This window comes from Strix uralensis, chromosome 14 (assembly GCF_047716275.1).
Source record: "Strix uralensis isolate ZFMK-TIS-50842 chromosome 14, bStrUra1, whole genome shotgun sequence".
Lineage (NCBI taxonomy): Eukaryota > Metazoa > Chordata > Aves > Strigiformes > Strigidae > Strix > Strix uralensis.
In genome coordinates this window covers 2289698-2307689 of record NC_133985.1, presented here as the reverse complement: position 1 = coordinate 2307689, position 17992 = coordinate 2289698, and the positions used below count along the sequence as shown (strand labels likewise).

The window sequence follows — 17992 nt, the reverse complement described above, 5'->3', positions numbered from 1 at the left end:
ACCTCTCAGCTAACTTCTAGGGATGTGCTAACACACCTGATGCACACTGAGTGAACGTACCCCTCCACGTGTCCTTGTTCAGCGGGAGACCTGCCTCTTCTTGTCCCAGGGGAGAGCTGGCTTGTCTTCTCGTGGTAGGAGCTAAATCCCACTTTGTTGCATGGCATTACGTTGCAGCCTTGTTTCCAGGGTAAAGATGTCTGCACCTGGAAGGTAATATATAACTTCTGTTGGAGGGGTAATAAGAGCACTAAAGCCGGGACTGCATTAATATTTGAAGTATGTGCAAACTGGGTAATAAGGATATTTAAGTATCAACTGTCATTTTTAGATTTTAATGAAGCCAAGAAATGTTTTTCAAGCTGCTTTCTCAGTTAATGTTTAACAAGACAACAGTGCGTGCCCACTGGCACCGGAGTAAAGGACCAAGACAAGTTTAATGTTAACCAGTGGAACAATGTATATTGTGTCTGCTGCAAGGTACCTGGCCAGGCAGTATCATTTACAAATGCATATGTAAATAATATCTTAGGCCAAAGAAAGCTGTGCGTGAGGGCATTGGTCTGCAGCTTCCAGGGCAGGGGAGCAGCGGCCCCTCCTCATGCCCACATGAGCACCAACTCTCCGGTTCCTCACGCTCTTTGCACAAGTCACTGGGACTCACTGGTGTGGCACAAAATGATCCAGAGGGTTTTTTTTTTCTTTAATTCTTAGTTTTCTCCCATTTTGCAGAGTAAACTGCCTCCTGGGAGGCTCTGCCAGATGTGAGAAGGGCAGCGTGGCTAGGGCAGGTGAGGCAGGGGAAGGATGTGTTGGCAGTTCACTCCCTGCATCCAGGGACCCGCAGCCTCCGCCGCAGCAGCTGGCTGCCGGGGAAGGGCTTTCTGATGTCTCCCACACCTCCCATCACCGAAAGGTTTCGTTTAGGCTGCTGGGTTCTTCATACAGAGCAGTGGTAGCTGTGTACCTTGTTTTTCTCTTGCCCAAGAACACAGCATGTCATACAACTAAATAATTTCTTCCTGGCTGAGCCTCATTAGGGACCCAGCATTAAACTGGCCTGATTGGATCTACTAATCGATGGAGGGGGAGGACACTCGGGAGCAGGATCGTGCCCCTTGCTCCCTGTGCATCACCACCATCCCCCAGCCACAGATGCCACCGCAGCCAGGCACAGCGTCACTCTGGGTGGCCACGGCTGTCCCCTCGCCCCCGGCCACCACCGTGAGTCACGGTCACGTGCGGAGCAGGGCAGGAATGGTAATTTAACACTTTGACCCGTGTCCCTGACCTATTTTATCTGGGCAAACCTGAGCAATTGCTTTGGCAGTCTCTGGGCTCGTCTCCCGCTCTCAGCAGAAGGTGACAAGGTGACCAGGTGCCGTGCGGGCCCAGCTCGGCCCCCGCGCCCGGGGGCCCCTGGGGGGGCTGAGGCAGAGCCGTGCTTAACTCCAGGGGGAGGAGCCCCCCCTGTTCCCACTTGGCCCCGTCTCTGCGCAGGGCTTCCTCTCCCCTTCCTTCCGCTCTTGCTCGGCTACACTTTTTTTGGGGTTTTAATTCCCCTTTTAAGACCTCGCTTCGGGAAGTCTCCGCTTCCCACGGGCCGCCACCCGCTGCCTGACCCGCGGCCCAGACGGTCCCTTCCCCCGCGGCCGCTCCCCGCCGGGGCCGCCCCGCCCCGCCCCCTCACGGGCCGCCTCCGCCGCCGGGCCCCGCGCGGACACGCCCACACACACCCTGGCCACGCCCCCTCGTGGCCACGCCCCCTCCCGCTCGTGACTGCCCCGCCCCCTCCGCGCCTGGCCCCGCCCCCGCTCCCTGACGTCACCGCCCGCCGCGGAGCGCGCAGCAGGTGCGGGCGGCAGCGCGAGACGGGCAGCGCCTCAGGTAGCGGCAGGGGGCAGAGCCGGGTGTGGGGCTGAGGGCCCACGGTGTGTGAGGGGCTGTCAGACCCACGGGTGTGTGTGAGGGGCTGTGAGAGCCGGGTGTGGGGCTGAGGGCCTACGGCTGTGTGCGAGGGGCTGTGAGAGCCGGGTGTGGGGCTGTCAGACCCATGGGTGTGTGTGTGGGGCGGAGGGCCCATAGGTGCATGTGAGGGGCTGTGAGAGCCGGGTGTGGGGCTGAGGGCCCACGGTGTGTGAGGGGCTGTCAGACCCACGGGTGTGTGTGAGGGGCTGTGAGAGCCGGGTGTGGGGCTGTCAGCCCCCACGGGTGTGTGTGAGGGGCTGTGAGAGCCGAGTGTGGGGCTGAGGGCCCACGGGTGTGTGTGAGGGGCTGTGAGAGCCAGGTGTGGGGCTGAGGGCCCACGGGTGTGTGTGAGGGGCTGTGAGAGCCGGGTGTGGGGCTGAGGGCCTACGGGTGTGTGCGAGGGGCTGTGAGGGCCGGGTGTGGGGCCAGGCGCAGCCTGTGCCCCGGCGTGTGTCGGGGGAGGCTGTGAGCCGGCAGCGGTGCAGGGAGGACCGGCGGTCCAGAGAGAGCCTGGGCGCTGCCGGGCTGTGGGGCAGGAGAGGGCCGCGGGTGTGGGGCCCTTGCAGCGGGGACGTGCTGGTCAGGGTTACTGCTCTGAGGAGGCAGACCTCGGGGTGAAGAGAGGCACCGTCCCGCCTCTGGGAGGGCAGGTGTGGGTGCTGCTCTCTCCGGCGGTGCAGGTCCCCGGGGGTCGCGTCAGGCAGATGCTGTTCTGGAGCAGCGGGATGGATCGCCAGTGAAGCCCCCCAGGCAGGCCTGGGCTGCCATGCTGCTGACCCGGGGGTGTCTCTCCCTCTCTGCCAGCTCTAACGATGCATTTGTTATCAAAAAGTTGCTTTAAACTCTTTTGGGCTTCGTTGCAGGGAGCCTGTGGGGGTTTACAGCCCTACCCTATGCATCAGGGAGAACACTGCTGCTCGGCTGCGGTTGTTTATGCAACAAGGGGGGAGAAGAGGAAGGCAGGCATCTGCGCTCGGAGCAGATGGGCATGTTTAATACTAATGGGCTTATTTAGTGTAGAGCAAGAGGTATGCTAGCACTCCCTGAATAAAAATAATAGTGCTGCATCGTGTGTTTAAAAGCCATTATAGTTGTCCTGGTTTTATATTTCCTGTAGCTGTTGGAGACCTCATTTGGATAATTAAATGTCATGGTGAAATAGCAGAATGAGGAAGGGAGAGTACCTGCCTCCTTTCCTCTGCCACATTGATCTGGCAGCCCCTTCTGATAGCCCTCTCTGTCTGGGGCAGTGCCACAATCTGTCCCAGTCATCCCAGATCTGTGTCTAGCTCTATCTGAAAGGGGACAAAAAAAAGTGCTTTTTGCTTTTGATGTCTTTGCTATGAGACCTGTGTGAACAACCCAACTGTCTAAATAGGGTCTCGGTAAGACAGTGTGGATGAGTTAAAATGTGCTGAGCAGCTGCCTCCTCCTTTGTGCTATGGTAAATACAGTGACAAGATACAAGGTGTGGCAAATGCTGCTGTGCCACAAAATGGGTATTTTTCTTTCAACTGCATCAGTTGCTTTAATAAAAAGGCTGACCCTTCTTAGAAACTTTTGGTGATAGGAATACTATTCTTATATCAAATAGACTGAGGAGGAGGCTGAAAATGCTGACTTGATAAATTTTAGTGATAGTATTTAGGTGCTTTTTGGAGATGGTCAGGAATTAGCGTGCATGTTGGAAAATTTGTTAAAATACTGATTTGTCATTCCCCTAATGGTTTGAGAGCAGTAACTGATAGTCTGCAGAGGCTGGTGGGTGTCCTCGCTGCAGAGGTCAAAGAGAAGAGAATGTGCTGTAAATGAGTGGTTCTGACATGGGTGGGGGACTCTGATGTGAGCTGAGCAGACCTTGCAGGGGGTGCCCTGGTGTCAGTTAGAGAAGGGGACTCCTGTGTGTTGCTGCCTTGTGTCCCCCTGGGTCCACGTTACATTTAGAATGGGCAGTGTTTTGCTGCTCAAAAAACCAGAGGTGTTCTGTAAGCATAAGCAGCAATATTCCTGCTTGTAGTGTTGGGCTGGGATGATGGAGAATTACCTGGAGGGCTGTGTTCACAGTAAACAGAGGAGCTATCTGTTTTCAGCCATAGTTCTATGCATGATCAGATTAATATGTTAATTTTTTCTAGGAGAGCAGAGCAAGCTTGTGTAACTCTGAATTTTCAACAAACAGGCCTGCATTTCTCCTGTTACCTGTTTGTGATCTCCCTGTGGTGTGGCTGTAGGCTTAGCAGGGGCTGTGAAAACTTCCAGTGGGAGCTGAAGACTTGAATGAGCAGGGCTCAAATAACTGCCTTTGATATTGATGTTTTCTGCTCTCTCATTTGTGTATTGTCTTTCTCAACTTCCTGTTTCTGAACTGAAACCTTGTGGCTCAATGAATAGAAAATAGCAGTCTGTCATTTTGGGGAATAGGGAAGATAGCAAGAAGCCAGAGTCATTCAGGCAGGCGGTCAGTATTGCCGGGTCTAGCGTTCTGCTGGCCGCAGCTTGGCTTCCCCCAGGGCAGCCTGGGAGCCTCTGAAGCTGCTCGCCCCAGGATGGGAGACGCTGCCTTCTCCAGACTTTGGCATGAAGTGCTTGGCCTCGCACCCTGTGCCGCCCTCCGCAGTCCTATCCGAGGGAGTGTTTCCTAGCTGGGACCTGGTTATGTGGAAGCACGTCTGGGCATTCCTGCTGTCACCGCGCAGCTTTCTTGGAGAGGGAGCTGTGCTGTGCTTCAGTGCCTGCCCACAGCCCATCGGGGCTGCAGGACTCTTCGGGGAATGCCCCTACTTGGAAATGTCTGGTCTGTTGTGTTCCTTACGCCAGGCACCACCACTACTAACCAAAAGCTGCTGTTTCTTTCACTGTATCAGAAAGATATATTTCTACATTAGCATCACAATGCATTGTTGTGGCTTTATTCGATTTTGTGAGCTATTGAGGGCAGTGCCCTGAACTGTAATAGCTTCCCTTGAACCTCTGACAGAGTAAGGCAAAAGCTTTCTTGACATCAGAGGTACTTGCTCTGCCCTGCGACAAGTAGCCATTAAAGAGGGTTCTTGTCTATGCCCTACAGACAAAGTAAAGCATCGTGTTACAACTGCATGTAAGATGCAGGAAAGGAAAAAAAGTGAGAAAACGTGAGGAAAAAAATCTGTCTCATTCCATTTGCCAGCCTGTCACGAAAATCTCTCTCTGAGTAATGAGCTGTAGAAAATGCATGTATTTCTGTCTGTATACACTGACTTTACTGTGTCTTAGAAGCTGTGTGCTGCCCTTCAGCATGTTTCCTGCTTGAGATGGTAGAAAATCATCATGCAGTCCGGGGAGTATCTTCCACTAAATCCATCAGAGTATCAGAGCTGGGGAGGTTATCATGAAAGACTACTGCTGTTTCATTGCTGGGATGCTGCCAGAACACCATCTGAATAACACATGTGAATGTATTATCTGTGCTTATTAATTTTCTTGCCAGTCATACTGAGAGTTTCACATTCTCTTCTCTGTTGGACCAGCAAAGCTTCTTTCTTTAACTATTACTTACAGGATCTAGTTTAACTTGACAATCAGATGTTTTCATTTGAATTTTTTTGTTTTGGTGTTTGTTGCACCTTAAAACTGTCTTAATACATCCCTTTAAGAGCAAAATATATTTATGTATTTCTGGAAGGATCTAATGTAGCACAGTATGCAGAGACTTGAACAAGAGCAATGCATGCAAAAGTGTTCAGAACCTGACACCAAGATGTTAATGCCCATATCTGCAGTGATTTCTGTGTAAAGGGCTTTGCTTCTTTTGTACATTTTGCCACAGGCACTTCTGTAACTGGGCATAGTCTCACCTGGTGTGTCAGCAACAAGTGCCTTGGCGTGTAACGCTGGAGGGGCTGTTCTGTGGTACTTCCCAGCGTTGTAATTGTTAGTCTAGTGTTAAAGCATATGTTCTTAAAACCTTTCATTAGATGTCTAAAAAATTTGAAAATTTTTCCCCATAAGAATGCAGTTCATGTAATAAGAGTAGCAGAGCATTGGATTTTATTTTTTTTCCATTAACACTTTTATTGTAGGAACTACACTATTTCAGCTTCATACTTTTCTTCTGCCTTACATAACATGTAGGTGGACAGCATGTTGCAAGCAGGAAAACTAGGCAATAAGTTACAAGTAGTATTTCTGAAGAGGTTTTGTATGTTCGGAACGATTGGCGAGACATTGAAACTTGTCTGCAGAAGGAAAATCCTGGCATTCCAGCCTGTGTGGGTGTGAGGCTGCATTGTTAGAAAGTCCTGTGGAGACAGAGCAGCAAGGACAGATCCTGTGACTGCGAAGCTCTACAAAGGACATTGAGTCTGAGGCAAATACTGTCAACGTGACTACAGGCCCTTTGGAAAGCTGATCAAAACCTTGGTTTTTGAAACCAAAATCACCTGGAAATGTGCATATCGATGGTTTTGCCAAGAAGGCAGGACAGAGGCCAGGTCTGGAGAGGTGGGGCAGTTTGTAGGGACACAAGTGTCAGCACATCAGGTGTGCTCTCTGCAAAGGCAAGCAGACTTCAGGGCACCAGAGGGCTTGGAGGGTGCTGGGAGGAGGCAGCACCTGCCTCAGGGACTCAGGAGGTTAAATACTTGTTCACCCAAACCACTGCTGTTCACTCTGCCACTCTGCTGTTCACTCTGATCTGGTGGCTTCAGCCACTCAGAACAGCAGGTGAGATTTTTTGGTGAAGGAAATGCCTGGCAGCCACTCAAATAAAGGTGAGGAAATGCACCTCTTCCTAATGACCATGGAGTATCCCATAGCCCTGGACACCTCTTAAGGAAATGGTTTTAGCAAAGCAGCATTTTCTATCTTTTCCTTGGACAGCACAAAGCTGGGCTTTCCACTTCTGCCTGGACCTGCCTTTTGGGAAGTAAATCAGTTTTGAGCAGCTTTTGTCAGAAAAGAGGGGTGCAGTTCTTGTGCAGTTCCCCTTCAGCGGTTCCTCTAGGCTGATGGTGCTACCTGGGGAAGTGGATGGACAAACCTGGTGGTTTGGAAGCGAACCAAGCAAGGATGGAGTCTCTTACAGTTTATCCTTAGCACACCTTTCATGCAATCACTAAATGGAGCTTGCAAAGAAGCTGGTAGGAGGGAAACACAGCACCAGTGCCATTTAAAAGCCACCTTGTGCTTTTTTTTTTTTTTTCATTTGGATACTGTTCGTATGAAATGTAATTTAAATGCTAGGCTGGTTGCCAGGAGCTGGATTGTTGATGTTAAATGTACTTTCCATTAGAACTCTGTATTGGAAAACTACTTCCTAGTGCTGCAGGCATTGGAAGGGGTGGGTTACATCAGGGTGCCCTGGTTGCCCTTCTCAGGATCTGTGCCTCTCACCATGCCCTCCGTCTGTGCAAAGGCCAGCTGAATCAATACGTGACATGCCTCAAATGTGGTCCCTCCTGACTAGAGCAGTGTGTGAGGTGCGGTGCTTGTTCTGCTGCCCTAAACCCAAACAACTTCTTGCCTTTAAACTCCTAAAATCTGCTAATTGGGTTTTTTTGGGGGGAGGGGTGATTGGGTGTTCCAGATGCTGATCTACTTTGTTTTCTTTAATTTACTAATCCCCCATTTGTTTCCAGGGGGCTATTTCTTGCACTGTTCCCTATGCAACAGAAGGCATTTAACCCTGTTTCAGTACCCAGATTAGATTGTCATCTCCCCCCACATATACAGCTTCGTATTTAGTTGATTCACTTGCATAGAAGATTACATTTGAAGGGTCCAACTTGCAGACAGCTGTCTGTAGGGATTGGTATTTCTTTGCAGGTGGGTTAGCAGCTGTGAACACCTACTGTGTAAAAGTGCAGATGGTTCTTCTATGTATGCTTTTTTCAATTTTGCCACGATAACAAGGTATTGTCAGTGCCAACAGACAGAAGCAGGTTCATACTTGTCTCCAGTCACTTTGAAGGCCTGAATTACGCTAACCTCAGAAGAGATGCTTGGGAGCACCAGCCTTGTAAATGGCCTTTTGGAGAAGGGAAGAGGGTGAAACTGGGTCTTCTTGGCAGGGTGTGAAGGCTCTTTGTTTGGAAACCCCTTGTGCTAGCAGAAGAGCTTTCCCTCCATCACACTTTCCCTTGTTCTCTTCATTCTTCTTGTTTTCCTGCATCATGTTATCTTCTGACCAAAAATCCTGCCTGTTCAGAGCCTCATGCTGTGCTGCAGGGCTGCTCTTGCCAAGTGAGATGGCGGTCAGATATCTAAATGAGGCTACAGATTTATTTTTTCCTAGTTTAGGGTGGGAAAAAAATCCTTCCCAGTGATTCATAAACACAGATGGAATAAAGGTAGATCTCACTTGATTCATAATCCACCATGTGCCGCTCTGTAAAAGCAGGTAAATAGGTGGCAGCTTGTGGGTGATGAGGCTTTGCCAGGTTGAAAGTAAGGCTGTTTTCAGAGACTTGTGGAAGAGTCTGATACCTGGTCAGTGAAATGGTAGAAGAGCCTGCGTTGGTGCTTCGGTGAGCAATGTGTGCGAGAAGGATGATAGTCCTAGCTGTATGTGTGCAGTGATAGGCTCTACACGAGCTATTCCCACTTGGAAGGATCTTGCAGTTGCAATTAGTACAGTGCAGCTTGAGCTCTGTGTTTGGCTTGGCATATGGCGAGAGCTGTCCTGGGAGTGGGCTAGGAAAGGACGGAAGGCGGAAGAGTGCTGCAGCACTGCGCAGCGGAGCTTCATGCAGCCTGCTCTCTCAGACAAATGGTAAAACTAAAGGCATAGCAATGGGTGGCAAGAATGACGACAGAATAGAACAGGCTTTGTAGAAACAAAGTTCTCATCTTGGGAGAGATGCCTGGAGAAAAAGAGAGAACAAATTCATGAGTGTTCTGAAAGAGGAGAGTCAGGACCAGTGACCGACTAGTGCTGTAACAGCTGCATTGGCATGCTGGCCTTGTATGAGGGAGTGAGTTTACAGCAGTAAGAAAGAAGTAGGTATTTTCAAAGCTTAATGATGAAATTTGTTTCTCTAAGGTGCATTGGTTGCCAAAGTGGACAACTTAAAAAAAGCATCCTAGTCCTCTCCTTGCACATTTTGCTAGGCCTTAGTCAAAGACAGGTTACAGATGTAGGAGGACTTACGTTCTCACATGGGATGGCGGTTCTTACGTATTGATATCTCTGTGTGTCTATATATATACATGCACATATAGTGCCATATGTATTCTCTGTATGATATATTGTGTGTGTACTCTTAGTACAGTGATTTCTTTTTTTGCAGACCTTATGGGAGATGGTGCAACCTTTTGGGGTATGGTAAGCTGCTTGTTTAAAAATAAAACCCTTCTGTTAGGGTAAATGAAATTATGTTTGCTCTGCAGTGTGAAACAAAGGAGTTCGAATATAGCTTAAGGAAACTTAATGATATATTAACAAACTTACCTCTTAGCAAATGTACTAATGGGGGGTGGGAAAGGAAGGAATAGGAACGTGTTTTGTCATTCTCTTCAGGTGGACTAGTAATTTCTCTACTGTTAGAGAACCAGCAACAGATATGCCAAATGCTTAGTGACAGTCAAGGAAATCATTTGCTAAGTTTAGTGCTAAATGAAGTTTCACGTCGGGTGAGACTGTGCAGTGCTGTACTGGCTGTTCCTGACGGACCTCCTGCAGTGCTGTGAAAAACAAAGGGCTTTACTGATGCATTGGCTTCTTTCTTTCAAGCTTTGCCTCTCAGAGGTGCTCATCAGGAAACCCACAGATATGAGCCCTTATGCAAGCTCATAGGAGTTGGTCTTGGTTGCAGCTCACATGGAATTACTAATTGGGGTGAGAACCCACAGCAAAGCTTATAATACGTTTGACTAGGAGTTCAAGCATGTCTCTGAAAAGTATCTGCTTAATGATTCAAGGCTCTGCCTTGCAAACACATACCCAGGTGAGTAAATAGGGCTAAATAGGCAAGTAAAACCATGAATGAGTTCATGAGAATGAGGAAAATCTAAATATTGTCACACAGTTCAAAAAGGGCAAGTAGGGAAGGGTGTATGTGTGGCAGTAACTGGCAGTGGAAGTGGGGGACAAGGAAAAATTCTTCCCAAGAATGTCACTGGGGTCAAAGACCATTGCAAGGAGGCTGACCTGCACAACGGAGGTGAAGCTGGGAGGGAGTGGACAGAAGTAGTACTTAGGACCTCTGGAAGACCTGGTTTCCACAACACCTCCTGGGTGTACTGAACGCCTTGATAAATTCTTCAGGAGTTTTCCCTTCTTATTCATCACAGATAAATCTCCAATACAGTTGCTGCTGAAACTTCTTGCTGGATGCTCTCTTCTACTTCTTGCCAAATCTCAAGTTGTGTTAACTTTACCCTCCACTTCGAAGGGAAAGGCACGACAGTCCCTGCCCCTGTGATAGGGTTAAAAATAACTCACTGCTTGAGTATTTTGAGGTCTGTTTCTCACATTTAATGTAGGGCCCTCTGGAAGCAGTCTGCAATGGGAATTGTATGTTCGTGGATGAAGCAGACAAAAGCATTCCACCTTTGCCCTGGTGGAATATGCCCTTCTTAATCTCATTCTTCATCTTTTCCACTGTTCTGTTGTTCTCTGGAGGTCTCTGCTTAGGCATCTGTCTGGCTTTTAGTAGACTTTCTCCAGTTCCTCTCCTGCATTAACAGGCAGAAGCTCGGTTACTACCTCCACTCCAAACATGCCTCCTCTTCAAAAACTGTTTTGACATGGCTAACATTGAGCTGTTTAACAAAGAGCACTGATTTCCCTTTCTTGTTCCCTATGCCACCATGTCCCTGCTTGCTCAAGCCATTGTCAGACTTGGATTTTTAACTCCTCCTGTCCGGTTTCTCAGACTTTTCTGCAGAGCTGCTGATGTGCAGGTTTTTTAGCCAGGCTCTCGTCTTACTGCACTCTTTCAGTGTTTTCTGAGCTTTACCAGGTACAGCCTTGTACAGCTGATAACCCGTCTCCGACCTTTCTGCCGAGATGCTTTTCTATCCATGTGGTTCCTCTGGCCACTGTACCAGCTCTCTGAGGGACTTTTGGTGTGGTCCCATGGTGGGTGCTTGTACAGAAACCAGGCAGCCACAGGATAGTGGGCAGGCTCCCTGCTTGCGTACCAAAGGGAGCAGGGAGGGCTGAGTGGAGGATGGCCTCTGGGGGTCCCGCACAAGGCCCTGTGGCAAGGGAGCAGTGTGATGGCTGAGTTTGTTATCCACGGCTGAATTTGAGTTCACAGACAGCTGAAGAATTGCAACATCCTTTAAGCCTTGCTACAGCACTAAAATGACAATGATATTGAATGTAGATAAATGAATTGATGCATATGAAGGGACAGAAGGGACAACTGGACTTCACTGCACTTCACTGGAAAGGATGGGCTGAGCTAACTGTCCTCTTAGGTCGAGGGCTTTGGAAAACCAAAGTAATGAGTGTGAAGCTTTGCTGGAGCTTGGCAACAATCACCAAAGCAAGCTGAGCCCTGGGGGGTTCTTAAGAAAAGGTTTACAAACAAAAACCATCATCTGTGGTTTGCTGTGTTTGAATGCCTTGTGTATATATCTAGGATGCCAACTTACAGCCTAGAACAGATCTGGAGGGACTCAGAGAAGGGGGAGATGAGTGGAGGAACTGGCTCCTGCCAGAGGAGCAGACAGTGGGCTGGGGTTCTTCATCCTGGAACAGGGGGCTCCCACATGCCTTCTCCCTCGTGGGTGAATCCCTAAATTCCAGAGGGTGACTGCTGTTCCCTACCTCCTGCAATCACCCCGGTGGGCAGGAGGCAGTTTTCCACAAGGCATGCAGCAGAGCTTTGGATCCCCTCATGCCAGGAGCAGGCGCTGCAGCTGTGTGCCGGCTCAGGGAGGCTGAGCAAACTCGGGGGCAGTTCACAGGGGTCTGTTGGTTGCCTGTCCGGCTTGAGCACCAAATGGTTCGTTACCCTGCCGCATGCACTGGTATGTAGCTGTACACACGCACTCACTCTGGCTTTGTTCTTCCCTGGGAACTTGCTTTTGGCTGCTATTTTGGGATGATTTTCTGGGTTAGATGAACATTAGTGACCCATTATGTCCCAATTTGTTGCATTGAAGTGAGTTGTAGGGCTTGCTGCCTGCCTTTCACTGCCTCTTTGAAGGGAGAATTTCCTTGCTGCAGACTTGGTAGAGGTGTTGCAGTGCAGTACGGTGGTTAAAGAGCCTCAAGTTAAATGTATGTTGTGCTTGTCTGTTTTAAAATGAGCGGTTAAGCAGTCTGCCTGCCCTGGCAATGGAAAAAAAATAAATACAATTCTTCTAATCCCTGGCATTGGTTAAACAGTTAAAATTCTTGTCAAAGACATTAAGAAATACCATTTGAAAGGTAACAGCACTGCTTTAGCAGTTAACTGGGGCTGTGCCTGGCTTGCCCAGCAAGAGGAACGCTTAGAATGGTTTCGGGTGAATGACAACTACAGGTTGCTGAGGTGTGGAAAGACCCAGCCTGCTGAGACTGGAGGGCCTCGCGGTGTTGTCGAGGGACGTCAGCCCTGCTCCCTTGAAGTGAGCCTCTGGAGTCATTTCGAGTTGTCAGTGCTCTCCTGGGCATTGTGTGTGATCAGACTGGCTGTTGCTGCGAGAATGGGATGGGGCTGCGTGCAGGGGAGCCCCACGGTGCCTGTACAGCAGCGAGCATCATGCTAGCGTTCAGGCAGGAGTAACATGTAAATGAGCAGAGAGCCTAGGGATCCCTCCTTGGGGAGAAACAGTCAATGCTCTCTGAGGTGATGAAATAGCAAGCTGTAAACAAACAAGGCTCACTTCAACACTGTCAGGGACTGCAGCAGCTAAACATAGCCCCAGAGGCTTGACTCACTTGGCTTCTGCCCGTCAGATGACTGCTCTGGGCTCACTATAGAGTTACAAAGGTGAAATTCTTCAATCTGCGTCACACTAGAGCTCAGTCTAGAGTGCTAATGGTCTCCCCTGGACTCGAAATGCACATCCGCAAGAGTGGGTGCACAGTACTGAGCACCCAGGTCAGTCTAGCCCAGCTGCTTGCCCTTTCCAACACCATTCAAAGAGGATTCTGCTTGTCAGCATCTACTGCTCCATGCCAGCAGCAGCGAGCCTCAGCAGAGGCAAATTCTGCTCCTGGTATTTCTCCCTGAAGCCTGTGGCATGTGGGCAGAGGTGTGCAGCAAAGGGGAAATGGTGACCCTTCTGTATCTTGCAATGGTAAGACAAAATAGCACAGTACAACTACTTCAGTCAGGATGCTTCCTGAACACAATTAAGGATAATTCTGTTTCTCAAACAGGGAGAAGCTTCAGAAACTAATGTAAGAAATGGTTTGCTTAGTCATGCTGCTTAGAGGTTAATTAAAGTTGCATTATTGTGACAGTCTCGTCTTTTGATGGCTGTACCATGAGTAATACATTAGGTTTTATGAACATCAACTCTCTGAGGTGTCTTTAATGTTGCTTTTTGAATGAGACTGAGCCCAAGGTTTTGATTGCTTGTGGCTGCTTAATGATTCAGTTGCATATTACTGGAAGAATACGCAATGTGCTGGGTTACAGTGTCATCAGGAAATTACTCATATACAGTCTTGCTCCAGAGTGCTGATCTAGATGCTTGTAACAGTTAGGAGAAGTGTAATGGACGTTCATGTTCACTCTTTCTCCTGTTGAGGCTATCAAACGTGTCTGGAACTGGCTGCATTTCTATATGGTTTTCTTCTTTAATGTTGACAGAAACATGAAGTAGTCACTTCTAAATCTCTCTTAAAAGCAATTTAATCATGAGTGGAAGCAGAGGATTTTGCTTTGCAGTTGCAAGACTGTTAAATGTCTTAGGATGAGTAGCTGATGCACAACTAGAAAGCAGCAAGTCACTCTGCTGCTGAGCTAAACTCATGTCACTTAAAAGAAATAGTTTCAACTCAGTCTCTGCCCCTGTGATAGGGTTAAAAATAACTCACTGCTTGACCACGTATTTTGAGGTCTGTTTCTCACATTTAATGTAGGGCCCTCTGGAAGCAGTCTGCAATGGGAGTTATATGTTCATGGATGAAGCAGACAAAAGCAAACCAGTTCTTGTGTTTGTTTTCCTTCTTCTGCAGGACAGATTCTGCATCCCACATGAACTACGAAAATCCTCCACCTTACCCTGGCCCGGGCCCAACTGCCCCTTACCCACCCTATGCACAGCAACCGGGTGGTCCTCCTGGCCCCTACCCAGGCTATCCTCCTGGACCTACTGGGCCATACCAGCCAGGCCAGCCAGGTTATCAAGGATATCCCCAGTATGGATGGCAAAATGCACCTCCGCCTCCAGGACCAGTGTATGCAGATGGGCCTAAAAACACAGGTATGCCTAGCAGCTGTGGTGCGATATAACTGTGACCCTTTCTGGCTTGCAAATGCACGAGTACATGTTGACCTTGAAATAATATGGTTACCAGCATCTGGTCCTCACGGGGCTGGAGGAGGTGGATGCTTGTTTGAAGTAGTGATTCTGTTTATAGCCTGTTTTTCTGCTTTATTTTGCTGTTGTGTCTCTAACAGTTCCCTGGCTGTTGGAAGATACTGCTGAACATCCTTAATGCCGATGCCTCAAGGGAATCCTTATGCTGAGGTTGTTACACGCGCTTTGTACTGTCTTTAAATTTGCCACAACTTTCATTCTGCCTGTCTTTTGGTTGATAAGTTTCAACTGAAGGCTACACAGTTAAAGCTTGTAATATTCAAATGTACAGCTCCTACCAAATTAATGTGTATCGGCTTTCTTGAGCGCATCAATATCTGTTCAGGTGATCTAATAGTGCCATTGGAATCATTCCTAGGGTCTTTTTTTTCTGAAGCTGTTATCATTGTCTGGAAAAACACAGATTTCTGGGAAGGGAAGGAAGATGGTGTAACTTACCTTGGCAGCTAGCTGGTCGGTCCGTCTCTGTGCCACACCCCTTCAATATGGTGTGCTGGTTTACTCTGGCACCCCTGGAGCCCACTGCAGTGCTTGGTGCAGGCTTGAATTGTCAGAGGAAGGCCGAGAAGATGATTAAGGGACCAGAGCATCTTTATACGAGGGGAAGCTGAGAGAGGTTGGGCTGTTCAGCCTGGAGGAGAGAAGGCTCAGCTGGGCCTATCCATGTGTTCATACACATGATGGGAGGGATGAAGAAGAGGGAGCTGGACTCTTCCCAGTAGTGTCCAGTGTCAGGACTGGAGGCAGTGAGCACAAACTGAAACACAGGAGGTTCCTTTTGAACACAAGAAAACCTTTTCTACTATTAGAGTGATCAAACACTGGCACAGATTGCCTGGAGAGGTTGTGGAGTCTCCATCTGAGGAGATACTCCAAATCTGACGGGACAGGTGTCCTGGGCAGCCTGCTCTAGCTGACCCCGCTTGAGCAGAGGGTTTGGACCAGATGACCTCCAGAGGTCCCTTCCAACCTCAACAACTCTAGGATTCTGGCAAGGTTGGGTGTGGTCCCTGCCTTTCCCCCTCTGGAAAGAGGAGGGTTTAGCTTGGGGTTTTTTGGTAACTCTTTATCTTGCTGGTAAGGACACTTACCTAGAGACCAAGTTTATTCTTGTCAGTATTTCACAGGCTTTGGTTGTAAAATCTGTTTGTACATCATGGGAGTGTACTCACCCCCTCACCATCAGCATGGGGACTCATGCTGTCATGCCAACAACTCCAGTGCCTTCTTTAAGGCTTCTTCAGTGGGGAAGTCAGAAACCATTATCTCCTCTCTTTCTCTGTTGCAGTGAATATCACAAACAGACCTGAGCTGTTGAGAAGAGTCTTACATACTTATAGCTGTTCTGGCTGCCTTGGAGTAGCAGAGGATGTGGCCAGAGCTACCAAAGGGGCTGTTCTGCGGGAGGTGTGGGGAGCACTTCTGTAGAGGTGCTCTCCAGGCACTGTGCTTTAGGTGGGAGCTGGTCTCAGGACAAGAGTGTGTCTGGTATGGTCATGGACAGACTAACCTGGGGTGGGAAGGAATGAGACTAACATGTACCTCAAAACCCGAGTCAGTGCTTTATAGCTATGCAAGGCACTAGCACTTTGGGTACTACTGCTGTAAAGACCAGCAGACAAAGTGGGTATCGAAGCTAACGTCACTTGGAAAATTGTCAGGACTCAGACAAAAAGCTTTTACTTTTTCTTGATTCTCCTCCTTTGAAACACCCCTGCTTCTTTTTGGCCAGTCCATCAAGCTGGAACCTGATCTTTGTCCTGTGATGCTTTAACAGAAGTCTTCTGAGAGAGCTTTCAATGAGGCTTTGTTTAATGATCACCTCCAGGAGTGTCTAATATAGAATGGATGTCCCTAATAAAGCTAATTTTTTAAAAACATGTTATCCTAATGCTGTATATCTGAGGCTGTGGCTGAACCTCTAATAGAAAAAATTGATGTCTAAATTTAATCAAGTCATTACAGTCTACGTAGCTGGTCTGACATGATTTAATGTGGCTTGTCACTTCTTGTGGTGTTTCCAAGCAGTTACCTGGGAAGAGCTGTGTGGATGCTTTCCTTTCAGAGTGGATGTTTTGCTCTCCTAGATGACTTTTGCTTAATCTAATGAATTAGGCTGCTCCAAGTAATGCATCAGTATTTCTGAACAAGTGTCCACATTGAAAACTAGGAAATTTGCTATACCTTTAAATTTCATACTTTAAGTTATTTTACTGTGTAGGCAAACTGCAGAGTGGGCTCTTACGTTGTGGATCATAGCTGGTGTGCTAATGTGTGGAAGTGATTATGCATCATATTTTGGTCTTGAGTGGATCACACAGATGGAAATAATTACTGTTGAGCTCTCAATCTGATGGTAAAGTAGCATTTCATAGTGACAGTGTTTTTTAACAATTTGTGGCCTGTCTGGAGTAGCAATGGACATAGCCTGTTCCGTTGACCCTTGGAGAAGAAAAAACTCGTATGTCTTGCAGCTTTCTTTTTAATACAGAAAGCATCTGAGATGTAATGGAAACAGCTTAAACTTAGTACCGGTTTTGTCACCCATGCTGCAGAAGAACTTGTGAACCACTGAGCCTTGCTTCAAAGGCTGCTGTTGAAGGACTCTTCAGGCTGAGCAGTGCTGGCATGAGTTATGTCACATGTGTGTGGCGTACGTGCTGCAGCCACGCTTCTACCCAGCCACAGCACCCCTTCTTCTGTGTCTGCAGGAGGTGGGAGCTGTGAGCCCAGACTGGAGGGTTCGGCCCTTCTTGTTGGGGTCATGCTTGGCAAGAGTGGGTAATATCTAGACTGGAAAGAGAAAGTTATTACTGTTAAGTGAGCAATGGCTCTGCTTAGAGATAGGTGAGAAAGGAGGATGTTGTCGTCTTCTCAATATGACATTGAATAGAGGGACATATACAAAAGGCTTGTTGGAGGAAGGTACAGCCCAGAACAGCGCTGAACAAGGAGAGCAAGCACTGTTGTGTAGGATTAGTTAGCCATGATGACGGTTTAAGTCGTAGCAATCAGCTTGTGGTTTAGGCATTAAGACTTAGTGGTGTTGGCCCTGTGACTCCCATGTGTTACAGCACTGTAGAAGAGGGAGACTGCAGCTGATAATGGCAACTGGTGGTCCTTTGTCCCTTCTCCCTGAGTGGATGGAGTCCAGTGTGTGCAAGCTTGCACCCCCTCAGAGTCGCCTTAGTTACCTCAACACTGTTGGGCTTGAAAGGCCATGAAGCATGTTTCTTCTCCAGGTGGAGGAACAGTGGGCCAGGGAGGGTAGGTGGCTTGTTGAGGCGGCACAGAAGACCTCATGGCCCTGGGTTTGGATTTTTTTGTTATTTTTTTTTATAGCTGGCTTTTGGGCTTGTACAGGCTACCAACAGCAAAGTCTCCAAAGAAACAGCACTTCTTGCATTTTGCAAGGGCTAATAACTGACTTGGCTGTTGTTCATTAGAAGTAAACAACTTGACCTTTACCTTTAGAGCTGATAATTCATATGCTGAGCCTGAGGGATGTTATTCTTAAGGGTATCTGATTCCATTTCCTAGCGCCGTGAACTGATTTGTG

General features: G+C 48.3%; 1 protein-coding gene across 2 annotated transcripts in view; it reads left to right on the top strand.

The window, feature by feature from the left end:
* Positions 1–1750: 1750 nt before the first annotated feature.
* Positions 1751–17992, top strand: part of CYSTM1 (cysteine rich transmembrane module containing 1) — a 29020-nt gene continuing 12778 nt past the window's right edge. Inside the window, exons 1-2 of one of the 2 annotated variants that reach the window (XM_074883789.1) lie at positions 1751–1887; positions 14069–14316. In XM_074883789.1, the coding sequence (XP_074739890.1) occupies positions 14088–14316 (229 nt within the window). In that variant the 5' untranslated portion in view covers positions 1751–1887; positions 14069–14087. Of the gene's footprint in view, positions 1888–12879; positions 13183–14068; positions 14317–17992 lie in introns of those variants that run through there. The other variant, XM_074883790.1, reaches the window with a different exon arrangement.